At 50.5% G+C, this 20,269-nt stretch overlaps 1 protein-coding gene across 12 annotated transcripts in view; it reads right to left on the bottom strand.

Annotated features, from left to right (window-relative positions):
• Adcyap1r1 (ADCYAP receptor type I) overlaps positions 1-8,733 on the bottom strand; it is a 49,085-nt gene extending 40,352 nt beyond the window's left edge. For 5 of the 12 annotated variants that reach the window (NM_001270579.1, NM_001270580.1, NM_133511.2 and 2 more), the window contains 2 exon segments: positions 488-611; positions 8,373-8,633. In NM_001270579.1, coding sequence (NP_001257508.1) covers positions 488-535 — 48 coding nt within the window. In that variant the 5' untranslated portion in view covers positions 536-611; positions 8,373-8,633. 12 annotated transcript variants of the gene reach the window in all.
• Between the last annotated feature and the right edge of the window lie 11,536 nt (positions 8,734-20,269).

Genomic DNA, 20,269 nt, shown 5'->3' with positions numbered 1-20,269 from the left:
AGAGCCTTGTCCTGGCCCAAAATAGAACCAAATGGAACCTTCTTCCTTTCTCTCCTGATCTTCACCCTTGCTCAAAAGAGCTATGAACAGAGGACAGGATCCTGAGTTTAGGTGTCAGAGGGCTTCACAACATGGGGACCAGAAGACCATTCTGTGGCCCTAACCAGGGACCCTGAGCTAGCAGGATACTGTGTCACAGTAGCCAGATACTCTAAGTGTCACAGCACATGTCACCATCTTAATAGACTTGAAAATTCTGTAACAAGTCTCAGCCCAATCAGCACCAGTCTGGAGCAAAGTCGTTTATCTAATTCACACCACAGAAGCATGGGGTGGGGTGGGGTGTGTGTGGAGAGTTTCCAGGGACAGGGGAGGGCTGTTGGCAGAAATGCCAGCCTTGGGACAGCTTGGCTGAGAGTACACAGAAGTCACTGGGTCTCCAGGTGGAGGCTCAATACAGTTGCAGAGGAAGATTCTGGGCCCTTACCACAGGCAGCAGGAGAGCAGTCAGGGAGAGCTGCAGGACTCTGGCCATGGTGCTTCCCAGCCACTATCTCTGGCTATTGTTTCCAGACTTGGAGATTCAGTCACCGCCTGCCACTGTCCACTCGCTGGTGGGAAGGAAAGACAGCACACCATGTCACCTGCGGCAGGTCCCCAGTCCAGGCTTCCAGCCCCGGGTAACCCTCGGGGCCTTAACTCCCTCACACTTCCATTCCACTCACACGAGTTGAGCACCATCTGCACTGCGCCCACGGTGGGGCACCGAATGTGGGTTCACGCCATCTCAGACACCAGGCTACTGGAGCACTCCAGAACAGCTTCTTCCTCTGCAGAGACCAGCTGTCTCCACGTCTCCACATTCTCTGCTTCCACACAGAAACAGCGTTTTGGCTGGCATATGCATGCCCACCTAACAGTGACATTTACCAGGCTCCCTGGTTCCCAGGCATAAGCGTGAGCCTCTTGTGCAGGGCACACATGTTCTCGGCTCCTTCTAAATACAGGGCCCACATCTTCCATGGCAGACTGAATAATGTTCCGGGGGGTGGAAAATGACAATGGGATAGAAGCCAGCATCCCTGAGCAGACCGTGACAGCAAGACACCTCTCTAGCCTGTGTGACCTAGCTAACTCCACGCAGCTCTAGTATGGAGAAGCAAGCTCCTCTGCCATCTGTTCACTCTGAAAGGGCCTCTTTGCTCTCAGTGCATAGTTAGGACAAGTACATTCTGGTCCGCCCTGTCTCACTTCACTTTGGCTTCTGAAGGGCATGGTCATATCACAGTGCCGCTGGACCTCAAGGACAGTTGAGTGAGGACCAGGGCCCTAGAAGGGACCAGAGAAGCTACAAATAATTGGAAACTGGGGAAGCCAAACTCACACTCAGCCTGAGCCTGCTCTGTTTCTAGAATTGACTATTGACACAAATGCCTGGCCACTCAGGAGCTCTGCACTGGGAAAGGTTTGCCCTTGGATGAGAGCAACATATATGAGGCCACTCACTGCAGCAGCCACATGCTGCCCCTGCTAAGCAGATCGCTGTCGTCCCTTCAGAGCAATGGTGGTTATTACTCCATTGCTGTAGGAAGGATTGTTAAGTAGCCCTATCAGAGCACAGCTAACACACACACACACACACACACACACACACACACACACACACACACACACACACACGCTTCACTATAGAGGCCACGAGGAGTTGAAACAAGCTTGTCGCCTGTACCCCATGTACCGTGTGGGTCCAGCTTTTGTCACCCATGCCTCTGTGCCTTAAGTGCTTGGTCTTAACACCACTTTCAACCTTTTTGGGCTCAATCGGGAACAGATATCCAAAATAAGGAAGAAAACCAGTGGCAGGAAGAGAAGAGAGAAGACTGCTTCTCTCCAGTGTCCATCTCACTCACTCAGAGATGGTAAGGAGATATTGGCTCGCTGATAAGTACCGGGAAAGGGGGGCAGGTACGGCTGGGTGGACTGGGAGAAGCCTGGGAATGAAAAGGGGTCAGGCACACAGGCTCGAGTGCCTACATCTCCCCCGAGACCCCATACACTCCTGGTGGTTGCAAGCACTTTGCAACACTGGTGGTTCCTCGAACGTATACCATCTCCTATACCAGTCTGAGATCCCAGGCCCTGTCTGCAGAAATCACCTCAGCCTTGGTTAGGATGGGAGAATATCTAGTTTTGGTGACCTCAGCAGGCCTCAGTGAGAGAGGCCATCTTCCCCAGCTAATCAGGACAGAAAAACCAGTAAGAATGGGATATCCTGAGAGCTCAGGGGTTACTCTTGAGTAATCTCAAGCAGAAGACTCCAAAACAGAGCTGTGGCCCCCCAGGGAAGCCCTTCAGAACCAGGCTGTCCCCAAACACGCCTTCTTCCTCTGCATCTCAGACCCCCTCAGCCTAGTGCAGCCTGGGGCCAGGCTGGCCCTCCAGCTGACACCAAGTAGATTATAGTGGGTCTACAAACCTTTGTGAGAACCTTGGGATGTACACAGGGACAAAGAGCTGCAGCTTTAAGGCTCCCTCTGGTGGAGGGAACATGGCTAGAATGGGGGAGACACCCTCTTCTCTCCCCAAAACAAAGGAGCATCAAAAACATGTCATGTGCACAAACACTAAAGCACTTTTATCCCCAGGGCTTCCAGTTGAAAGCTCCAATATGATCATCTGTGATGCCAACTTCCCTCCCTTCTTCTCATATGTCCCTTCATGGAGACCCAGAACCACATACCGTAAATGTTCCTGTGAGGATACCAGCTCAGACACATCACCCCTGCCTCCCCAGATATGTACAGGGACCCTCAGTTCTGTGTGCACTCTCCTAGACAGATCATAACCCAGGGAGGTAGACATGGCGCTGACACAGGAGCCATGAATACAAGCAAATGAGTATCTCAGGTGGGGCAAGCACTGAGCAAGAGCCAGAGTCCTGGATACCATTGCTGCCCCACCTGGTCTCTACCACAGCCGTATCAGGCTTCTCGTCCTGTCCCTGGAGATGTCACAGAACACTACTCTCTGCTCTTCTGGGTGCTTCTCTCCTGTCCCCGCTCTTTCCCAGTAGCATCTGGTGCTTGTTTTCCACAGTGTTCTGTGGGGCACAGGCACGATGTTCTGTGGGTGGCCTTCCAAGATGTGACACACCAACCTGATGCTCCTCTCTACCCAGGCTACCTCTGCCTCAAAACTCCTCAGAGATGCAGGTGTTCCTGTCAAGGAATGTCTGGCCACCACAAATCTGTCAAGCGCCCCACCCTAATGAGGGGCATTAGGCCCTTTCACTTGACTACACTGCATGTTTCCACTCTCTCCCTGGGGTTCAAACTGAGCCAGGCAGGTGGCTGAGAGGACAAGGAAGCTCTGCCTCCAAGCTCTTGGTGGAACTGAAGTGGGAAGTTTCCCCTGGAGGTTTTAGTCTTGACCCCAGGCGAGATACTTAAGCTTCCTGCTCAGCCTCTACTTGTCTCCAAAGTGGGAATGACAGCCAGGCCTGATCCACGGGCAGCGCTTCGAGGATGTGCCACAGCCCAGAATCTGTGAGGTGTCTCCCTCTCTGCATTCATGATTCTTCTGCCACTGTGCTTGTCACCTCCACCCTGTATCACATTCACTGGGAACAGCCAGCCAGCTACACTTTATCTCCTAATGGCCAATACTTACTAAGTACTCAGAATGTGCTGGGCACTCCTCCAAGTTGAATACCCATCAAGTCCTGTAACTTGACTGACACTTATGAAGGAGCTCCTGGAAGTCTCCTCATTCTATAGGAGAGGCGACAGAGGCACAGAAAGTCTATGCAACTTCTCCAAGGTCACACAGAAAGCATCCCAGAGAAGAAAAAAGTGACTCCAAACCATATATGCCCCCTTGATTTCTGCTGCCCTGTCACTCATAAGGGAGCCTGTTGAGCCCCCATGTGACTTCTCACACCATCAAGGTGTGTAGATCCTCTGCTACTGGCTGCCATAGGCCTGTGCAGATGCAGGCTTACCTGAACCTGCCTGGTCGTCAGGAAGAGCAGCTGTGAACAGAATATTTCAGTCCCGCCTCAGATCAACTGGAAAAGCCACCTCATCATGGTAAACCTATGACCAGAGTAGGAAGGTGTTTCCCAAGGTTACGTGGAATAGAGCCTAGAGATGGGCCTAGCAGGGATGGGATGTGGACTGGGCTGCAGGAAGTGTAGGAGACCCCAAAACATGCCCACTTCTCCACCTAGAGAAAGTCTGCCCTCCCTGGACCTCACAGTCCTAAGGCCGAGCTGAGCAGGAACTGACAGCCAGGGCTGCATCACCAGTCAGCACTGAAGAACTGGTGACTCACAGGCCTCGAGACTTTCCTCGTCAGAAGAAGGTGGGATCTGCAGACCCTTCGGCACCCTTACTACACCAAACCCAGCAGAGGCCATCTGACACTCTCAGCGGGGACGTGGTTTCTACTGCAGGCTGCTTACAACTCCTCCCTCAGCTGCTCCAGACCCTCAGTTGAAGTCTGGTATCTCTCTGCATCCTTCCTTACCCTGAATTCCTTTGCCCTGTGGAGCACCTATAGAGGACTGAGCACAGCATAATTCTATCTCTCCTCTCTCCACACAGCCCTGGGTTCCAGACATGCCCTGCACCAGAGCCACCTTTAGAGCAAAACTCGGGAGGTGAGGAGGGGAGGTTGGAGCCAGTCTAACAGCTAGGGACACTAAAGGTCTGTGCCAGGAAAAGGGGTAGCACTGAGTGAAAAAATATTGCTACACCCCCACCAAGGGAAGAGATTTTCATGGCCGGTGAGCAGAGCCATTTGGGATAAAGACAAGGATGATGGAAAGTGGGCAGAATTCTGAGGTTCTGGGGCAATATGACAGCAAAGTATCCCTGGAAGATGTGGCAGGAAAGAAAGGTCTCAAGAGGACAGCAGGGCAAGAGAGAAGCAGAGGGGGTGAGGGTGAGCTTGCTACCAGAGCCATAGGTTCCCAGTGAGGAGATTCCAAGCTGTGTGGTGGCTGCCAGTACTCTCAGCCAGTACACCACATGCCCATCTGCCAGGGAGAAGGTGGAGAAAGCCAGGTACTAACTCAGAATCCAAGGAAAGCTGGGAGGAGAGAGGCCACTCCAGCCTTGGAACACCACCTCCGGGAAGCCCACCAGTATACTTACTTATTCTACCCTCTGGCTCCAGCTCTGAACAAGGAGCTCCTCTCTCCTGCCTAGGCTGTTGAGGTCCTGCCAAGTTTACTGTGAGATCCAAGGTGAGATTCTGGGTTATCTTCTCCCTCATAAGAAGAACAGGAGAGGGGGCTCAAGAACTAATTAGCGTACTAAGACAACATCACAAGTATTTGGTGTGTGCTGTCTCTGGTTATACTGCAGGGATGGGGCCCAGAGCACAGTGGAGACTTCCCCCAGGACTGACAAACAGACACCTCTGGAAGACCAAGGAGAACAACTAATACTGAGGAATCTTGAACTCCCAGGCCAGAAATCCTTTCTTTAACCTTTTGGACCCTCCCACTTCTAACTTTCCATTTCAGGAGGTAGCCAATCCTTCTGGCTGGACAGACTCACTTTGTTCCTAATTTTTGAAAAACCAGTACAATTTCTAAAGAGTAGATTTTTAAATGAAGAGTGAATTGAAAGAATTGAGTTGCCTGAAAAACAGATTGCATGAAGTTAAAATATTGGGTGTCTGCAATGTTTGCTAAAACATAGTCAGGTGTAGTTTCTGTTCATATGTCCTCTGTGCAGGACAAAGTCGTTCCAGTCAAGTGCAATGCCTACCGAGTCTAACATATTAGCTAAACTCACAGTGGGGAGGGGGTTACAAAACAGTGTACACACACACACACACACACACACACACACACACACACACCACCTGGACATTCATTAAGGTTAGCTTTGTGACCAAGTGTTCCCAGATCTTTCGTGAGAATGTCTTTCTGTGGCTGCCTTCCTCTCTTTCATCCCAGAGCCAAGGCAGGTGTCATGGGAAGCTTACATGCCTCCCCAGCTGTGTGTCACTCCTCTGTGTGTCAGCGTGGGGGTGGTTATCATTGTGTGCTTCTGACGGCATCCAGAGCTCAGTACAAACACATCACAGCTAAGGGTTTTCCTGCCTCCATGTTGCCAGGCAGCCGGACCATGAGGTCCAATCCGTTCAGGCGTAGAAGCCCAGTTCCTCTATTCAGAAGTGGCCGGAAGCTTCTGAGGCCCCTAAGCCTTCTGGGGGTAAAAAGCATCCACCTCTTCTACATGGGGCATCACAGCTCTGCTCACACATATCCTCAGGACCTTCAGTCACCAGGGTCAGCTCCAAGGTGAATGGCTCTCAGGTGAGCATGGTGCTCCTGATCCTAAACAAACCTCTCTGGCACTGCATTGGGCACCCTGGGTCCTGCCGTTTAGTCAATGCATCCTGAGTAATGAATGAAAGGCATCCCTGCTAGACCAGCTCTTGGTGAGAAAACCACATGGCCTTAGCTACTGTCCTTTCTAGACTCTCACCTGTATACTGCTCGGTAAACATCCACTGAGTACATGTCACCATTGAAAACAAATGGAAAGAAGGAGTGTCCAAAAGTAAGAGCATGACAGAGAGGTAACCACGTGAGAAAACAAGAGCTCCAAAGTGCCTCCCCAGTCAGCCCCTCTCAAGCCCGAAACACGAACAAAACAGGATGTGAAAACCAGCTTTAGCCTGACTCAGTCTTGGGAGTGCAGGAAAAGGTCCTCCTCCAAGCTCACCACAGACATGTCCCTCACTACACAGAAACAGACAGATCCTTGGGGATCTCATCACAGATGCCCCACCACCCATGAACCACTACCGACGGCAGAAAGTAGGAGGGACCACATCTGACTCCCAGTCACACCACACACACTTGTTGATGGATTGGTCAGAAGACCTGGCTCAAGGCTGGCTCCAGCATGTCCTGTCTTTAATTTGTGTGTTCAGATTTTGGCTTGTGTCCAGACTGGGACCTTTGCCTGTTCTTTCCAAGGTCAGTGAGGAGCAGGAGTCCTAGGCCTGCACTTGGGAATGGAGGCTCCTCCAGACTTACCTGCCCACCACAGCAGATGCATCTCAAGGCCTTCTGAACAAACCTAGAGCTACCTGCTATCCCTGGGCTCCCAACGGCTCATTCACAGTACCTAACCCTTTTCTCAAACCCACAGCCACCATCCAGCCTCCACCTTGACCTTCAGAATGCTCTGCCTCAGTCCAACTGCAGTCTCAAGGCAGGCTGCCTTCCACATCCTCTCTCTGGGCTCTAAATTCTTACACACCCTCACAGGAATGCACCTGTGCTGCTACAGGGAAAAAAATCCAAACAGATGCCTGTTTCTCTTTCTTTGGGGCATGAGGGAATCATGGGACACGTAGCCTGAAGTAAAGAAAAGTAGCCACACCACCGCTGAAATGGACTGGGGAATTAGCAAGACCCATTCTCATGCCAAGATGGTTCAGAAGGCTCTGAGCTCCTAGAACTGAAGCTCCACTCCTTAGCAGCGAGTGAGATGCCATCACCATCCCTTCCTGTGTGCTTGCTCCTAGAGATCTAGTTCCATGCACTGATGCCTGGTTCCTCCGACCCCCAAACCTGCCATGCTCTTGCTGATGATATGGCCCTGCTCCCAGCAGCCAGCTAGCTACTGCAGAGCCGAGGCCTTTAAACCAATCATCTGGGGTCTCCGGTGGGCCCACTTCAGCAACCCCACTACCACAGCGATTTTTTCCCCACAGGCCCTGCAGGGCGTTTCCTTGTTAGACCACCAAACCCCAAGCATCTCTTACTCAACCTCTCTGGGCTGCGGGGGAAGGAAACGTAGGACTCTGCTTTTTAAAACAATGCCAAAGGTTATCTCCATTGGGGGACAAACTAAACTGATCCCTATCCTACCTCCGCAGCACATAGCTTGTCCACCCCACAAACTCCCCGCAGACTGTAGAATCGAGTCCCCAAGAGACCCTCCAGCGTTTCCTTCCAAATCCACGTAGGCGCTTTGATCTGCCCTGGAGACAGAGAGATAGATCTCTTGGGGTCTCCCTGGCCTCAGTGTCATCTGTGCCCCTTTCTAGCACCAGAAAAGGCTGGAGCAGCTAGGCCGATATTCCCTGAGTGGTCTAGAGTGATGCGCCCCAAGCCACAGTCCGACACTTGGATGGGGCAGAGAGAAGCGTAGACAGCCTGCGGCGGCGGGAGAGGATGGGTTCTGACTCTGCGGGGCGCTGGCCCTCGCCCGTTCTGGGTCGGCGAAGCACGCGGCTCCTGGAGACCTCTAGGCTGAAGGAGGGGTCCCAGGGCCCCGCTGGAGAAGAGTCTGGCGCTGGGCGAGTGCGGGGCGGAGGGACAGGCCAGGGGTGGTCCTTACCTGCTGGTCTCCGGGCCGGTCCAGACTGCTGGGCGCCGGGACTGAATGTGCAGGAGGGCGCGCAACCCGCGAATCCGCGCCCAGAGCCGCACCGGCTGGAGCGTGTGCGCCGCGGAGCGCGCGCCGAGCCTGGTCTCTCGGTGCGTGTGGCCGCGGGCAGTCGGGTCTGTGTCCCTGCGCCGCGGCGTGTGCGTATTGCACACCGGGACCGCGTTGCTCCAGAGCCTCCGCCAGTCGCAGCCGGGAATCGGAGCGAGGCGCCCCTCGTCTGCTGTCGCCCACCCCGTGCTGCTTGGCCCGCTATGTCCTGCGGGAGAGGCGCCGCCTCTGCTGCGCAGCCAGGCCCGGGGCCGAGGGAGGCGACAGACCACCGCCTCCCCGGCGGACCTCGCAGGCGGGGGGTGGGGTGCAGACCAATGAGCGCCCGGGGGCGGGGTTAGGCCCGGGACAGAGATGGGGAGCTGGATGAGGACCACCGCACTGACACAAGCCAGAGCTGCGGCAGAGACCCAGGGCGCGGAGGCGGAGGTAACAGCCCCCCTTTGCCAGTTCTGTCGCAGAGCTTCCGGGCTGAGTTGTGCCTTCCTCGGGGCTCACCACCTTTCTGTCCTACCGCAAAACATCCAGGAGGGAAAGCCCTCTCACTCTACTCTCTGTGTCCAAGCCTCCTTTGGCAACCTGCCACCTGAGCAAGTCCCAGGCCCTTTTTGGGCGCTTCTTTGCTCACAGTCTGGGGTCTGCAAGGGTTGGATTGCAGGTGCCTATCTAGATGTCCTCAAATGAGACACCCCCGAGAACACCTCTATAGCCAGAAAAGGAGTGGTGGTGCTTATGGGAAGTGTGTTAAAAATAAATGAAACTGTCCTGCCAGCTCTGTGAGTTTGGGTGTGTGGCCTAATGTTTCTGAGCCTACACTTCTTCACCTGCACTATCGTCATCGTTCCTATTTCTGGGGTCATGAGAACAACGTTGAATAGGAACAGTTTGTGTGCCAGTAGTGAGGTTGTACTAGGTTCGCAAATTCACTGAGGCTAAACAAATCACTATTGTTGTTGGTGATGTGGTCTGGTCACCCTTCTCCTGGTACAATTTGATAAGTGGGGGCTTAATGAGCAGAACTCAGCAGGTTAAGGTTACATAGCCAACATCCTGCCACCTCCAGCTTGTCATAACTGTCCCCAGTCACAACATCTTGAGTTCTCTGTATCCCCATCAGTCAGCTCTCAACTGGCTTCTGTCATTGTCCATTCAGGTAAGTTCTGGGCTTCCCTCCCTATGTGTCCTTCTGAGGAATCCTCAAGAAAGAAGAGGGAAGGAGAAAGGACTTAAGCCTTTTGTTAGCAAGGTCAGTCTAGCTGAAGACGAAAGGACCAGGAGATGGAGAAGAATTGCAAATGGGAACCATACAGAACCCTAACTGGTAAGATCTGACTATTTTACATCCCATTTCACAATGAAAACAGTAAGGCTAAGAGTGGGAAGCAACCTGTGCTCCAGAAATGTTTGGAGTGCCCTATATACAGACAGCAAGTCCACGATTCCCCCCTCAGTCCAGGGAGCACTGGTCCCACCTCACCAATAGCTGGCACTCTCTTGCGTTCTTTCAGGCCATGTTCCAAAGCAAAAGCAGTGGAGAACATGTCTTCTCTCTTAAGATTGGTCAGGGCCACTGTAGAGAGAGCACAGCCAGATGCCGGGCAGAAATCAGCACTCAATCAAGACCAGCTCTGGAATGTGCTGTATCTCTTTCCAGTCTGTTTTCCCAAGCTGGAGGTCAGTTTCTCTACTTGATCTCCATCCCTGATGTAGGACAGATTAAATGAGATGTCACCTGTGAAAGTACTCTGTAAACTGTGAGACATGCAACGGGAGGCAGGTCCGTTGAGAGCTTCCACACAGGAAGTGGAGCATGAAACATGGGACATTGGCACTAGGGGATGCATTGGTGGGGGGGGGGGGTGTAGAATCACTTACCCACAGTAGGCCAGATCACTCCAGAAATGTTCATAGTCAGACTCCATTTCTGGAATCTTGACTCTTTGAGATTGTGCATCCAGTTCCTGGTTTATCGCATATTCTGGTTCTTCATGTCTGTGTCTGGGAACCAGAACCCTGCTCTCTGTTCTTTATTAGTGAGTGCACATCATGCTGTGTGAGAAAGGTAGTCACAGTGTGTACTCTATCCAGGCTGTCAGCTACGCAGAAAGAAGCGAGAAGCTCATGTAAGTCCACCTGTCTTCCGATTGCCTCACAGCCTATGGCTGAAGGTGAGTCCCTGGCAGACCCCAGATAGAGGGCAGACAGACTTATGGTCCTACTTGTACCCAACCTAAAAGGAGCTCTAAGGGCAAAGTGAGAATGGGAAAGTATGACGCACAGAGCTAGGTATGTCTGATGTCATCCAAGAGTGATGCTTTTTCCTAGTTAATTCACCTCTCGGGGGCACAAAGACAACTTACCAGAGCCCAGTAGATGAATGGGTTGTGAGCTATCATTCTGTACTCCCAACATGGGCTTCTGTGTCTGTGCCTGATGCTGACATTTGTCTCTGGCCCTATTAACAAATATGGTGCCGTGAATAAGAACTGCATGAATTCTGGTACCCAAAACCAGACACCTCCAAGAACAGAGCCAAGATTTCCCATTATCTCTATGTCACTCATCCAAAAAGCCAACTTTAGGTCAAATTCTAACCTTAACTCCAAACTCACCATCCCCATCCTCGATGCCAGGCTCTGAAAAGTATTGGGGTGGGAACTAAAGGACCACTCCTGGAAATAGTGTCCCAGAGCCCTCTTGAGGTGCCTTGCCTCCCAGAACAGGAGAATAAGGGTCCTCCTTAGCCACTGTTCCTACCCTGAGGTGATCACTACCTCATCCCTCTCCACAATCCAGCCGGCTGGGCAGGCAGCAGCTGAAAAATATGGGTTTTAATTCAATTTCCTGAGACGAGGGATTGAGGGAGATGGATGCCAGGCCACCCTACCCAGCATTCATCTCTCCTGCACAGCAGTTCCTTCCGTGACACAAGCCCAGCCCTGGCGCCACTCAGACATAAGCAGTATCTTCCAGAGCACAGGTGTCTCATGGTGGAGAGCTGGCATCTCTGACGTTCTCCCACTCTGTAGAATCAAGGCTGCTCTGGATTCCTGGCACTCTCTGCTGGAGAAAGGACCCTTCTTAACTATTCTCCACAGAATCTCTTCACAAGCTTTGAAAAAACACCCCTGCCCAGGCCTCACCACCGCAGATAATTAGATAATTGGTCTGTGGAGAGGCTTGGGTAGGAGTGTTTTTTGAAAGCTCCCTGGGGTGTTTTAACGTACAGCTGGAGTGCTCTGGAACACTGTGAGAAGCCCTCCCCATGCCTTGCATGCAAGCCTCACAAGGTGGTCTGCTCATACAACCAGAACAAGGACCTGGTGGACCTGATCCACAGACCTCAGGACACCCTGAGATAAAAGAAAATGCATGTTAGTTCTCTGTCAGAGCCATGCTGTGCAGACAGTGGTCTTGGGGTACTTGAAATCCCCTAAGATGTTCTGGAAACTACCTGGAGTTGAGGAGGACAGACAGGCATCATCAGAGGTACTAGGTATTCCTCAGAGGCTAGGCTTAAGTTCTCTCTGTCCCCCACCCGTTCTACAGCCCAGCAGTGGATAGAGATGAGTAAGGCAAAAACTACTTGGAATGAGAGATAGGGAGGTAACAGGGGGAAGAGTTAGGACTGTCACTCATAAGGCTCAGGATCCGATATGATGCTCCAGTTACAAGGCATTTTGGCTACCAGCAGAGCAGGCCTCCGATCAACCAGAACTGCACCTCCCTAACGCTCAAACAAGAATATACGCATCTGGGAAGTCAGAGCGCATGGGTGTTGGGATAGACTGGGTGAGATAAATAATTCCCTGAATCCCAGAGGAAAAGCAAGAGACCTGCAGACCTACATCTCTTTAACCTATGTACATAGATATGCAAATACTCCATCCAGCCCAGATGAGTCCACAGGCAAAGACACACACTCACTGCCCCTTCCCATGCAGCATGCACCTGCAGAGGTGTGGTCACAGATGAGCCGGTGCGTGCTACCACACGGATTCCTGCTCTGAATATGCATCTTCTCCTCTGGGATAGAGATCTCCTCTCCTGAGGGATCTCAAGCAGACAGCAGGGCCTGTCTGCAGAGGCATAGCTTCATCATTCTTAGGCAATTCTTGTCAAAGAATGAGTGACATTTTCCATTCACCTTCTGTAGTGCCTTCCCCAGGGACTCAACTGGTTACTCATGGGAGCCAGACGTTCTGAGAGCCTGTAGTCGATGGAGAATGAAATATTTCTTTTCTCACATCTCCTCTCCCTCTCTCCCTCTCTCCCTCTCTCTCTCCCCCCTATAGGATTCTTTTCTTATCCCTAAATCCCTTGCTCTGTCTTCTCCACATCTGGAAGCACAGCCTCTTCAGTGGCAGAAGATACACCAGCCTATATCACAAATTATACACACGAATTCAAGGCCACTTTGCACATACCTACCTTCAGCTAGGAGCAGGTCTGCTACCCCTGGCCTGCCCTAGCTCCTGCCACAACAGATTCTTACATCACCTCTGTCTGCTCCCTCCTTGCAGACACCACTGTCAAAGCCAGTGCCCACTTGCTGCCCCTGCAGTTTCTTGGAGTCTGTCTTAACTGCTCTAAAAATGACGGTATGCCCCAGCCCTACACCATTCTTGGCTCTAATAAAGGGCCTCTGCAGGCACAGGGGTGTAGAAATTGCAGATAATTTGTGTGGGAGGAGGCAGCCTGCGTGAGGCATGAATGCAGCCATTCCCAGAAAAAGCAGCTCAGACTAATGTAGGGCCTATTATAGGCTGAGACCTGAGTCGGTGTCATACAAATGATGTTGATAATTATATCAAAAGTACAGCAAATAGAATGCTAGTTGATGGCCAACTTTGGGAACATGTTGGCAAGTAATAAAATACTTTTTTGTGTGTCGCTGATGGGAGAACTATCTGCAAGAAATTCATAGGATCCTTGGGCTCTAGACCCTTAGCTGGTAGGAAGAGGCCGGCCTAAGGCTTTGCAAACATTCAAGTCAGAGACGATATGGTTTTGATGTTCTAGTGCTGTGCGAAATGTTGCTGCAAACTTAATGGTTTAAGGTAATGTATACCCTGCATGTGTCACAAGTTCCCTGCATTCGGGGATTGGACAGGGAGTTCTGCTTGGGATGTTATAAAGAAGCAATCAAAAAGAGACCAAGCAGGGTTGGGGATTTAGCTCAGTGGTAGAGCGCTTGTCTAACAAGTGCAAGGCCCTGGGTTCGGTCCCCAACTCCAAAAAAAAGAAAAAAAGAGACCAAGCCCAGGGTTTCCATGCAGTCCTGGGATCTTATCCCAAGGTGTTGGCCAAATTCAGTTGCTTGCAGTTGTAGAACTTGGGCCTTAGCTTTTAGAGATGCTGCTGATAGCCCAATCTTGGCATCGCAACCATCAACATTGGCTGCCTCTCTGTCCTTGATACCTCTTTCAAAGGGCTCATCTGATTGGCTTAAGATCTTTCAGAGTAAGTTCCCTGTTCCTAAACTTGAAGGCAAGATTTATTGAGTCTGTTCTCCAGCAAGATCCATTCCTCTTTGCCCCATAAGAGCTCCAATCAGGAAATCAAAATCACACTGTGTTATAGGTCCTGTCCACGCTCAAGAGGGTGGGATAGTGTGGGACTACACACCAGGGGCAGGAACTGTAGGTACTTTAAATTTAAATTACCACAGTCCCATCTTCTGGAGCCTACAGTGTGAGGGCTGGACTGGGGCTCTCCACAACAGCAGCTCTCTGAAGTCAAAGCCTGCACCTGTCTGGTTGCGCCCCCAGTATTTGGCATCCACTCTGTGCTGAATACAAGTGAGTCGCCAACCCCTGTGTCTATTATACCTCTGTGGGAAGTCCAAAGCCCAGGACAGAGAAATAACTACATCAACCTGTCTAAAGCCACGGATGGTAAGGCTGAAACAATGTATGCAGTACTGTTCACGAGGAGCTTACGATATGACAGGCTCTGAGCTGTCATCTGAGGAGCTCAGGCTATATTGGTTAGGGACGTGGTAATCATACGTATGCAGGTAAAGAACCCAAGTCTCAGAGAGATGAAGTCATTTGTCCAAAGATGCTGCCAGTCCTCTCAGTTCAACCCTAATGCCACTGACACTACTTCTGTGTATCAGGGGACCGATGTGCAAGAAGAGTCAAAGATGCTTGCTACCACCTCCATCGCTACCCTTCTGTTCATGTTCCTGGGAAATCAGCCCTGGATCTATTTCACCCTGGAATGGCTGAGAGAGAGAGAGAGAGAGAGAGAGAGAGAGAGAGAGAGAGAGAGAGAGAAGCGTTTGCAATTATTCCTAATTAGCCTGACTGACCATCTCTGTCACCAGGCTGTCTCTTTAGCTGCTTCTTCACCTTTTGAGGACACTTCTACAGAATGAGGAAACTCATCTGCAGTGGCCTGGAAGGAAAGGTCACAGAAGGATGCTGGCCAGTGGTGAGCGAAGGCATCTTTATATGAGTCCTGGTAGCTCTTAGAGCTGCTGCTTCTACTAAGTCCCTCCAGTTCCTGGCATAGGTGCTGCCTCCATCATCCTTATTGCTGGAAAGAGCCACCAGCCCACTCCCTAAGGGACCCATCTGCTCAGAACCCTTTCTTCAGATCTCCACATGCATTACCTTGCTCAGTCTTGTGGACATGTCGCTGACACCATGAGCCCTGTCCTCTCCTCCTGCTTCACTAAAATAAACATTACTGGCAAGGCAGAGACTTGGGGACTAGCTAGCCTTCAGGGTTCAAACTGCCATTTCCACACAGTTATTTAACTTTCTGTGCCTCTATTTCCTCACTCAGAAGGAAGACCTAAATAACAGCACTGGGTACTTGAGATTGTTGGGAAAGTGTGTGTGCGCACGCACGAGGGTGTGGTAGAGAGATGTATGCTGCTTAGCATGGGGTAAACATGGTTTTTAAAAAATGTCAGGCTTTCCTTGCTTGCTAATTTTCATTTTTCATATTTTTTGTCAATTGGTTTGCTTTACTTTTGTTTGTTTTCTTGCTTGCTTGCTTTTGGCAGGCTTTCCCTACTTAGCCCAGGCTAGACCAGAGATCCCTTTGCTTCCTGGCAGTGCTACAGTTAATGCAGGGCCACACCAATGCTGACCTTTTCTTCCACAGCCTTTTCTGTGCACATGCTACACACCACCTTTCTCTTTCTACAAGACTTGTCTCCCCTAAGCCAACACAAACTGCCCGAGGACCAAGTCTTTCTTCACTTGTTGTTCTAGCCTCAGCTTAGGTTAGCTGGACTCTGTTGTTAAACTGGAGACTGGATCCCAGCTTCCCTATGCACCCTCAGAAACAGAATTTCAAAAGAATAAAAGGAAGCATCTGTTTTGCCAGCATCTCTTGGCTGTGTCACCCTGATCCACAGCCATAGACCCCATTTCTAGATAGCACACTCCTCTACAACATAGTCACCAAGTACTAGAGTCCGGCCCACCAAGTCTGAGACCCCTGCCCTAAAACCATGAAGGTTTTGGTTTTCTAGAATAGACCACATGACTCAGAGATTCCACAATAAAACTACCCGAGCATCACTGATAGGATGCAGGACACTTGGAAAGGAAGCTTAGACTTTCAGAAGAAACTCAGAACTGAATCATGGGAAGATCTGGAGAGACCAGCTGGCTCCCTTTCAGTTTTGTTTTTGTTTTTTTTTTTTTTTTAAGGCAAGTGGTGCTTGTGTGTGCTCTGAGCCTAGGGCTGGGCTGGTGGACAGAATGGTGGGAAAGGACTCCCCTGTGAGGGTTGCTAGGCACTGGCAGCGCTGGGGATGGGGACAAAGAGCTGCCTGGCCCAGTCAGCACAGCCAACACTGAATCCTAATCAGGATACTGGGGGAAGGAGATGGGCGGGACTGGTCCTAATCCCATTACAGCTGCTCATCCAGCTGCCAGTGCTGGCAGGACCCCAGACCCCAGCGCTGCCCTCTCCTCCCTGATCAGGATAGTCCTCAGACTAAGTCTGCAGAGAACCTTAGATACTGAAAGTTTTCGCTCTCACTGAATTCTCAAGCTCTGTGTCTGTGCGGTAAATGACAGGGAGGTAAAGGCAAGGACAGTGACACCCTGAGCCTGGAGAATAGGAAGACTGAGCTGAGAAAAGATGGCGGGAGTATGTAAGAGCACCGATCATGCCCTAAATAGACTCAAGCTGCCATTACTGCATCCCAGCGAGGCCTGGCCCCCTATCCTTTCTCAGACTGGCCTCTAATCCCGGCTTCTGAGAGAGCCTTGGCTCAGGCCACAAAATAATCATTCAGGACAGATCCCTGACCCTACTCAGAGTCTCCAAGCAGTGGGCATCTCTGAATTTCTTCCAGTTCCATAGAGCTTTCTCAGAAGGCAGAATTCTTCTTACAGAACAGTCTGTTCCCTGAGACCTACTGGCCTCTAGAAACTCACAGCAGCCCACACTCCCTTCCCATGCTCCTGAACACACATCCTGCCCTGGTGCATGTGGGTCATTAATTTCAGTAGTTTTGTGCCAAATGTCCTTCCAGACTTTGTCCAGAAAGAGTCTAAGAGGAAGTCAGTGGACAGATGTTAGTCTCACCCACAGTCAAGACTTGGACGATGGGGACAGAGTCATCTTGTTAGAGATGGAGATACAGACTGGTAATAGGACTGGTGAGTGACTGTGGAGGTAGCCACCCTGTAGGGACCAAAGTCCTGAGTGAGCGTGTGCTGTTGATGTGAACACAGCCACATCCAGGACCCTCGTCTCAGACCCTTTGGAAAATGGCCAATTCCTCTTTCCTCACTGTAGTAAGACTCTGGACAAGAGAAGAATGGCAAAGCTGTCCCTTCTGGCCCATTAATAGATGCTGATAAGGTGTGCAGAAATTTTCCACCATAGCTTCCTCCCCATAGATGTTTACAGCCTGAAGACTGTTCCCCTACAAAGACTGCTCATACTGAGACTAGCTAAACCTGCCTTGTTGACCCAGCTGTCTGCCATAGACCCGACCTCCTTATTATCTGTATCTAACAACCTTGTCTCTTGTTCAGCTGATTGCAATGAAGCTGCCTCTCTCTGTGTCAATTCTGCATAATAAACATGCTAAGCTTGTAGGGTACTGAGGTTTCTTCATTTGAGAGACCACTCAGTTCCAGCTTCTCTATGTATGTGAGTGTTTGTGTTTTCTTCATTTCCTCAGCACCGCAGCCAAGGCCATTCCTAGAAGCCATGTGCTGACTCAGCACCACCTGGTGTTGGGAATGGGGATAATGACCTTAATTATTTTGGCAATTGAAATCAATATGGATGAACATCCTAAATAGAACATGCAGTTCACACACCCCATGCAGGTTCCTCAGCTTTCCTTCTTTTCCTTCTTGAGCCCAGAAAATATCTAGGAGGAACTCTGAGTCATCTACCAACATCAGGGTGGAGGACAGTATGTTCAATATGTCCTCTTCTCAATATGACTGCAGTTCAGGGCTCAAGACCTCCTCCTTGGGCCCTTGGCTAACTAAAATGCTCAATCCCACAAGCTCAAGGGCTCCTGTCTAGAAAGAAGAGGACCCAAAGACTCTCAAGGCTCCAACTGTCTAGCCAGAGAACTAAGACTAGGCTGCTCCAGTTAGAACACAAAGGAGTAGCATGGCCAGCCTCCCTCAGCACATGTGGCCACATGCAGGTCATAAGAAAAGCTTTAATCACCCTGGCAGTTTTCCTAACCTCCTCCCCAGTAACAATTCCTTTCTCTGGGTAGCAAATAAGATGTACACAGAAGAGGCCTCAGGGATAGTGTCAAAGAGACTTTCTTTCTAAAGGAGTTCATGCTGTCCCCCACGGGGCCTCAGCCTCAGCCTCCCATATACGTTGTTCAGCAAGGTCACAGGAGGCCATGTGGGTTGAGACCTTTTATTGTCCAGCTGTTCTAGTCAATGTTCAGTGTGTCTCTGACTGTAAATCCCAGTATCCATGGCCAGTCACTGTGGAACCCAAAACACCCTCAAACATTTCCAACATGGCCTGCCTTTCTGCAGGACTTTCAAAGGGAAAGTCCTCAACCATGTCTACACAGCATGATCCTACCACCCACCTCCAAGCAAGCAATTTATGAAAAGTAAGGACTCAGGAAATGCAAATGTCAGAATAGCATTGAGGTCACCAAAGGAAGGCAGGTGGGTAGGAATTTTCCCCTTCAAAGTTGGACATAACAAAGGAACCTTCAAATGACTGCCTATATTAGTCAAATGCATTGCTCTGAGAAAGACAGAGACAGAGACACAGAGACAAACAGACAGACAAACCCAGGGAAAGTAACTTAAAGTAGAAACAATTTTCCTAGGTTCATTGTTTGAGGGATATCCATTCATGTCTGCTGGCTTCATTGTTTCTAGGCTGTGGTAAGGCTGAACACCACAGTGTGAGGGGGTGAACTCACTTACCTCCTAGTGGCCAGGGGAGGGAGAGAGGGGAGGAGGGATGAGGGAAAGGGGAGGAGACAAGGCTGCACTATACATACTGTGAATTAGCTGGCTTCTTCCTAGTTCTTTCACTCTATCCAGGTCCCCAGGCTGATAGATGGTGCCACTCACAGTCAAGGCAAGTCTCCCACATCACTTGCTATCCCACATGGCAAGTATCCTAACAGACTTTTCTCTAGGTGATGTCTCTCTGTCTAATCAAGTCGGCAATAAAGACTAACCATCACACTACATTTTTGATAGCATCTACCTTCTCCAGTTCCTTAATCCAGACAGAGAACCCAGTGTTCATTGATGCAAGCAGGACATCCCTCCAGAGATCCAGACCCACATGTATAACAGCCCATGTGAGCCTAGCAACATCTGGGATGCCTTTAGGATTGTATTTCCTTGTTGAACACAAGAGCCTGCTATCTCCACACCTCCCATTGCTCCTCCTCTACAAATGGATCTCCTTTGAGTTCTTGGGGAGTCTGGATCCCGAGTTTCACTCCTACATGTGCTGCTTAGAATTCATGCAGCAAGCAGTGTTAAGGGGGATTTTCGAGGGCTAGTCAATAGTGCCACACTGAAATTGCTGGGATCCATTCTCTGGGCCATTTTTGTCAAACACGATGCACAGAATTTAAGCAATGGCTAAGCTCTTAGTGGAACACAACTAGAATGTTGACATTGGGAAGCAGGACATTCAGATCTTAGCCAGATTTCTAGGAGGCATCCCAAAGAAGTTGCCTGAGCTTAGATTTGAAGGCCAAGTTAAAGAATACCATGCATGGATCAGGGGAACTACAGTGGAGAAAACAAAAACACAGGCCACAGAGAAATGGGACAGCATGCATGGGACTCACTGCACCCAGACCATGTGGTTAGAGATAGTCAGCCAAAGGCATGTACTGAATTTGAGCCATAGAGCCAGATTACATGGTCAGGAGTCTTAATCAGTGGGAAGCGATTAAAGAGAGCACCAGTCCCCACCTGCATTTTGAAAGTATTTCCCAAAATGCAAAAAAACGAAGGAGGCAGGAGGGTGCAGAGGACAGGGCTTGAAGGCTGGCTGCAGCAGGCAAGTTCCAAGTTTGTGTCTGAACTAGAAAGGACAGAGCGAGATGAACAGGAGACCATCTAAGGAACACAGCTAGTAAATGCATAGGCGAATGCCAGCAGCAAACCACTGAACTGAGAATAGGACCCCCACTGAAGGAATCAGAGGAAGGACTGGAAGAGCTTGAAGGGGCTTGAGACCCCATATGAACAACAATGCCAACCAACCAGAGCTTCCAGGGACTAAGCCACTACCCGAAGACTATACATGGACTGACCCTGGACTCCAACCTCATAGGTAGCAATGAATATCCT

Source organism: Rattus norvegicus, chromosome 4, assembly GCF_021556685.1.
Source record: "Rattus norvegicus strain SHRSP/BbbUtx chromosome 4, alternate assembly SHRSP_T2T, whole genome shotgun sequence".
Taxonomy (NCBI): Eukaryota; Metazoa; Chordata; class Mammalia; order Rodentia; family Muridae; genus Rattus; species Rattus norvegicus.
Note: the sequence above shows the minus strand (reverse complement) of the source record. Positions and strands in the feature narration are given on the sequence as shown.